This window comes from Triticum urartu, chromosome 7A (genome assembly GCF_056163025.1).
Source record: "Triticum urartu cultivar PI428250 chromosome 7A, HENAU_Tu73, whole genome shotgun sequence".
NCBI lineage: Eukaryota > Viridiplantae > Streptophyta > Magnoliopsida > Poales > Poaceae > Triticum > Triticum urartu.
In genome coordinates, this window is record NC_141879.1 from 120,512,419 (window position 1) to 120,519,109 (window position 6,691).

At 40.5% G+C, this 6,691-nt stretch overlaps 1 protein-coding gene across 1 annotated transcript; it reads right to left on the reverse strand.

Annotated features, from left to right (window-relative positions):
* Nucleotides 1-2,858, reverse strand: LOC125525510 (uncharacterized). Its single transcript, XM_048690520.2, has 5 exons — nt 2,853-2,858; nt 2,444-2,725; nt 1,406-2,341; nt 1,146-1,292; nt 1-570 (listed from the first exon to the last, which is right to left on the reverse strand). Exons 1-5 carry the CDS (start codon nt 2,856-2,858, stop codon nt 244-246), a joined length of 1,698 nt encoding a protein of 565 aa, XP_048546477.2. The 3' UTR covers nt 1-243.
* Nucleotides 2,859-6,691: the final 3,833 nt, after the last annotated feature.

Here is a 6,691-nt window from a genome sequence, read left to right on the forward strand (position 1 = left end):
TGCACACTGCATATAATTCACTTAAATTGAAGAATATAGTTTAAAGTACACACGAATCAAGAACCACATTGACCATTTCCTGGCTATCAATAAAAAAAACAGAAGAGGTTATAACTGTTTGCGCCTAATGCGCAATGTATAGCAGCAATTCTAACACATCATCCAATATATAGGCGCAACCGACCAGACTAAGCCCGTCATCATCCAAACATTATCCTCGCGGATTACTCATTGACTGTACCATCATCCAATTATTATGTCTGCGGATGAGGACAATCCATGTCTGAGTTGCTCCCTGATGCGGTGGTTGCTGGCTTCATCCACCGGAAATCTTGGAGATATGGTAGTGCACTTATTGCATTGGATTTTAGCAGGCAACTCAATTCTCTTCAAGCACACGGCTCGTTCCATGACGAGGCGTATATAATTCATCACCTTGTATTCCTCCTCGAACCCTTTCATCATAAACAATTTCAATTTCAAGTGCTTGAAATTGGATGCTTGCCACACCAAGTTGGTCTTCTCAGCATCGTCCTCGGACTTATTGAATTCACATGAATGACGATATAACTTCATGAACCAATTTTTTAAAATTAGATTAGAAATTGGCATCCTCAGCAGCATCAGCATTTAAAATGAAGCGCAATGGCAGCAGCATGAGTTAAGACATAAATGTAAATGTGCACTTACTAAAAACTTTAGAACCTTTCTGGAATCAGAGTTCTTGGAGGTATCTGAAGAAATGAAATACCGATATAGCATTTGGAACAAAGCAATGAATTTCTAGGATTCCTATAATAACATAGTAAACTAAGACAAACTCCGTAGGAATTTTGGGGGAATCTAACATGAGGTTAGACAAAATAGAACATCCATAGTCTTTACGCACATTTCCTATGAAGTACATAAACAACCTTGATAAGAACAACTTCTCTGCCATGTATTCTAGGATTGCACCATCATCCCTATACATCCCAGAGAGCCCTGTATCACTGTATGTACTATATTTGGCAGAATATAGTAATAAGTGGTTAATATTACACATGCATGCTGGTACCCTATATTTTAATGCTACATATCTGGAAAGTGGAAGCATGTATGTATGGCCAAAGTGTGGATTGGAAGAACCGAGGTGACAGGCTTACATGGAAATTCTGCAGTGAAGGTGCGCCTTCAAGTATAAACATAGTCCAATTCAAATCACATTCAGTAGATATACCGCCAAGGTGCGCATGTGTCAGTTTGCTGAATATAGGAGTCAGCCGTTGTGGACCTTCAGGCTCAACCCAGATCTGCAGTTAAAAGAACATAAATATGGAGAATATTATAACATGAAGTAAGAAACACATTTTTATTTATTTTTGAATAATAACTAGATGTAGAGGGGATTGTAGTAGAAACTTACCCGTTGATTGTAAAAATTAAAAACCAGATTCCCCAGGTTTGTGTCACTAGATAAACATTGGCTCAGTGCGAATGGCTTCTGCCAATACTGGGCAGGACAACCAAAAGCGAGTTGATGAAGCTGAGGAACATAGCCAAAAGACATTGGGGGGTTTTCACAAGACCAAGCATCATACATCAGTACCCTCAGTTTAGGAAGACAGGTTAGCTCAACGTGTAAGCATCTAAAGAATCTAAGTTCAATTGATCTGAGGTCCGAGCTTGGGGCGTCTAATTCAAGGACAGATTCCTGGGGCATTACGCAGAATCTCAAGCAAAGAATCTTAAGTTTACTGCAAGTGTTAACAAGATTGGCGACATCTGAGGCTTGAAACGTGAGGTTCTCAAGGATTAGTCTAGTGAGCGATTCGAAGGCGCCAGGGTATGCACCAAAGAATGACATAAACCGCTGTCCATACAAGGCTAATTGGGCATCACTTGGAGAAGCAACATCTGGGCACATTGCGAACTCGAGGTATTCAGGTTCGCGGTTCTTCACAACATCCTGAACCGTATGGCCAATTATGGACAAGTAAGGGTCCATAATGTAGCACCTGAGCATCAATGTTTTGATGGTTCGAGTGCACTTGCAAGCCGGAGGAGACAGCAACCTCCTCGTCGCGTCCGTGTATGCCTTCATTATCTCATCTGTAGTGTAACCGGGCTTACAGACGTCCGAGGTACTGATGAGCAGATGAGATAGTTGATGAGGAAGGTGCCTCCACCGTGTTGCGACAGTGCCGGCCCAAATCGCCGTGCGGACATCAAGGCGTTCTAGGATGTGGAGAAGAATTTCACTGGGTAGCGCACTAATTCTGTCTTCATCTTTGCTGGCAACAACGGAATCTTCTCCTGCAGTGGGATCAATTCTATCTTCAATTTTGCTCTGCAAAACAGACTGAAGAAAACAAGTTCTAAAAATAAGCGACATATGAAGCATTGATACCAAGCAGAGGCAGCAACATAGCAACCGACAGAGGAGAGGGCGGGGGGAGCAGACCTTGATGCTTGGGGAATCCATGGCAAGAGCAGCTTCGGGAGTTGGATTCGCCGATTCGGGGACGGGGTGCATCTTCTGGAGGTAGCAGAGAGGACACCACAGTCGGAGAGGAGGGGAGGGGAGGGAACCCACAGCTTGGAGGCGAGGCACGACGGCTGTGGAAGGGAGCGGACGTGGGCGGGGGCGGACGACGCCGTGTAGGTCGGAGAGGACTCGGGCGGCGGCGTACGGCAGCTCGGGCGGGGTGGCGGTGTCAGACCCTATATCTGAATCTATACCTACCTACTAATAAGCAAAGTGCGTTTCTCTAATTTTTTAATCCGTTCATCATCAAAAAGTTTTTCTTTCTATCCGAAGTGATATTAAATTTTTGTGCGTCTTTCCGCTAAATTTTTTTTATCCAGAATACCGTCATTGGGCCGCGCACGCTTCGGCCCAACGAGCCCAGCAATTTATTATTGCCCACACCGCTGGGAAGGCCTTATTGGTCGCATGGGGCGCCTAAGACTGGGCCGGCCCGTTTTCACTTTTTCGTTGTTCTATTTCTATTTTTTTCTGTTTCTTTCTATTTCTCTTTTATATTTTTCCTTTTTTCTTATTGTTTAATTATTTTTGATGAAGTAAAAATTTACAAAAATATTTAGAATTTTAATATTTTTTTAAATATTCAAATAATGGTTACAATTCTAAAATTTGCTTCTATGTTGAATAATGTTTGAAACTTTTAAAATTTCCCGTTTCCAAATCTTCCCAATATTCAAAAAATGATCTCTTTTTTGAAAATTACTTTTTTTTCAAAAAATCTTCAAGATTTATTTATAAAAATTATATTTTATAAAATGTTCCATATTTTAAACAATTCTTGTTTTAGTGAAATGTTCAAAACTCAGAAAAATATTTGTGTCTAAAACATTTTGTATTTTTGAATGTTCCCTTAAAACAATTCAAAAAATCAAAAAATATTTGTGTTTTTGTAAAATGTACATGTTTTCGAAATATTGTTTGTGAATTTCAAAAATTATTCATGTTTCTAATTGTGTTTGTGATTTTCCTAAGATATTGGAATTTGCAAAAACAATGTTCGCATATTTCTAAAATTGTCCAGGATTTAAAAATTGTTAATGTTTCCAAGAATATTTACCAAATCATATTTTTTTGAATGTTCAAAATAATCAAAACTATTTCTGATGTGACACTATAGTATTTTCTTAAATATTCGCGTTGACCATTAGTTAGCGGTGCGCGTTCGTTCTTTGCTGGTTGATTATAAATGAAAAAATTATGGACACATGCCAATAAATTATGTTATTTGGCTTTAGTTAGAGCAAAATTATGGGCACTTGAGCACTAAAATAATCAAAGAGAATAAAACCTAAAAAAGAAGGTACATTCTTGCCTGATTATGCTCATGAAACGGAATTTATGCGCTCCAATTAATAATCCACCCGGTTACGCCGTCGTAGCATAGAGTGGTCGAAGCAACCATGTCCCGAAGGTCGCTGCGCAGCAACCAAATGAGGAGGCAGGCACAACCCCGAGACAGAGGCGGACCAGAAGGAAAAAAGGCATGAGTTGAGTGCTCGCCACCATGCCGACCAACCCAGTCACTATCATAATTTCGCGTGTCAAACATGTCCAGCGAGAAGACCATAACTTCTTGCCATGTCGCCTACCATTGTTGAGACCATTTTTTTGGATGACACATCAATTATTTTTCCCATTGCTTCTTGCAAAAAAATATCCCCCCGTTGCAACGCACGGGCATATGTGCTAGTCTAACTGAAGAACCGAACTACTGTTCCTCCGGAGCTGAAGACCTAGTTTTTTTTTTGAAGGGAAAACCTCAAGGCAACTTTATTGCGAAATTATCAAAGTTACATCCTTTAAAACATTTGGAAGAATTAACCCAAAAAAAGGACATGTGGAAGAAGAAAACTAGGTGATCCTTCGTCGGACGGACTAAATAGCTGCATAACGGTTCGCTCGCTCCGATAGGCTTCGCTCTCTTTCAGTGATTGAAGATCGGATGGCTCACATCCTTCGGGATGTCTCTATTCAAGGACCGGCAAAGGCCTGATCATCCAGCTAGTACTTCAGTTGGGGAGAATATCAGGTGCTCCGAATTAAAATATAAATAAATATCAGGTGCTCCCATGGTATGATTTCAAAAAAAATTCAATTTTAAGTGTTTGAAAAAATTCCACAAAAATTATACATGTTCACATCACTTGAGCGGCTATAGCGCAGCGGGCAACGGCGGTTAGAACAGGCCACCATGCGGTGCCTTTGAAGGAAAAAAAAACCCTATATGATCCTCCGTCTGGATTTATTAGCCCTCCACACATTTTGTATCAAATTTGAGCATATATTTAACCGACAAAATAGTCCCTCCGTTTGTTAATATAAGATGTTTTGTAAGTTCAATTTAAGATGCCAAAACGTCTTACATTGATGAACATAGATAGTATAATTTATAAGTTGCGACTAGGTCTAAGTCGACTAAGACTTAACCAAGTCTCAGTCAAGTGACATAATATATAAGAAGAAACAAAGAAAAATCTAAAAGGAAAATTTGTACGAATCTCCATGCAAGATTAAAGGAATATAGCATCGACTGGGACATAACGAAGTTTCAGTCGACTGAGCTTAGCAAAATCGATAATGTATATGTCAATGGGAGCTTCTTTAAGTACGAATCTAACAATATAATTTTTATGACATATAACTTGTGTTGCTAATTAAATCTATGGACAAAATTAGATCCAAACCCAAGATCGGTGAGACAGCCCCCACCTCTCCCAAAAAGCTAGGGTTTCTCTACCTTCCTGTCGACGCCAACGCCGGTCCGCCTCATCTCTGGTGGCTTTAGGGCCATTGGAGCGGAGTGGATCCTGGCCCTTGTCGTTGGGAGGGCCTAGCATTTAGATCTTTTTTCAAGGTTTGTGTCCCGTTCAAGAAGGTGAGACAGTGATGGCTCCCTGAAGATGGATTAAGGTTCTCCCCGCCTAGCCCCGTTCCGGTGGTGTGTCTAGTATCGTCGGTGGACGTTTGAAGACGTGTCTCCGACGAATCTGTCTTTGGTGGATTTGCTCCGATCTGGTCGTTCGTCTATGTTCATATGTTTTCAGGTTAGATATTTCTGATCTATGCTACTCTTCACCGGTGACGGTTGTTGTTATATTGCCTTGGTCCTTTGGAGGCTTAGCACGACGACTTCTGACTGTATACTAGAACAATTTTTGCCCGGCTCCACAAGGGAGGGGCGATTACAGCGGCGCGCCTTCGGCTTGCTTTTGTGCTTGTAGTTGTCACTAGGTCGTCTATGGATTTGGATGTAATATTTATTATTTCTAGTGTTCATTGTACTATCATGATTTAATATGCAAAGTACAAAAGGGCATCTGAAGAAAATATGCCCTAGAGGCAATAATAAAGTTGTTATTTATATTTCCTTATATCATGATAAATGTTTATTATTGATGCTAGAATTGTATTAACCGGAAACTTAGTATATGTGTGAATACATAGACAAACAGAGTGTCACTAGTATGCCTCTACTTGACTAGCTCGTTGAATCAATGATGGTTATGTTTCCTAACCATAGACATGAATTGTCATTTGATTAACGGGGTCACATCATTAGAGAATGATGTGATTGACTTGACCCATCCGTTAGCTTAGCACGCTGATCGTTTAGTTTGTTACTATTGCTTTCTTCATGACTTATACATGTTTCTATGACTATGAGATTATGTAACTCCTGAATACCGGAGGAATACTTTGTGTGCTACCAAACGTCACAACGTAACCGAGTGATTATAAAAGTGCTCCACAGGTGTCTTCGATGGTGTTCGTTGAGTCGGCATAGATAGAGAATAGGATTTGTCACTCCAATTGTCAGAGAGGTATCTCTGGGCCCTCTCGGTAATGCACATCACTATAAGCCTTGCAAGCAATGTGACTAATGAGTTAGTTACGGGATGATACATTATGGAACGAGTAAAGAGACTTGCCGGTAACGTGATTGAACTAGGTATTGAGATACCGACGATCGAATCTCGGGCAAGTAACATACCGATGTTATGCGGTTTGACCGATAAAGATCTTCGTAGAATATGTAGGAACCAATATGAGCATCCAGGTTCTGCTATTGGTTATTGACCGGAGACGTGTCTCGGTCATGTCTACATAGTTCTCGAACCCGTAGGGTCCGCACGCTTAAAGTTTTGTGTTAATCGGTATTATGAG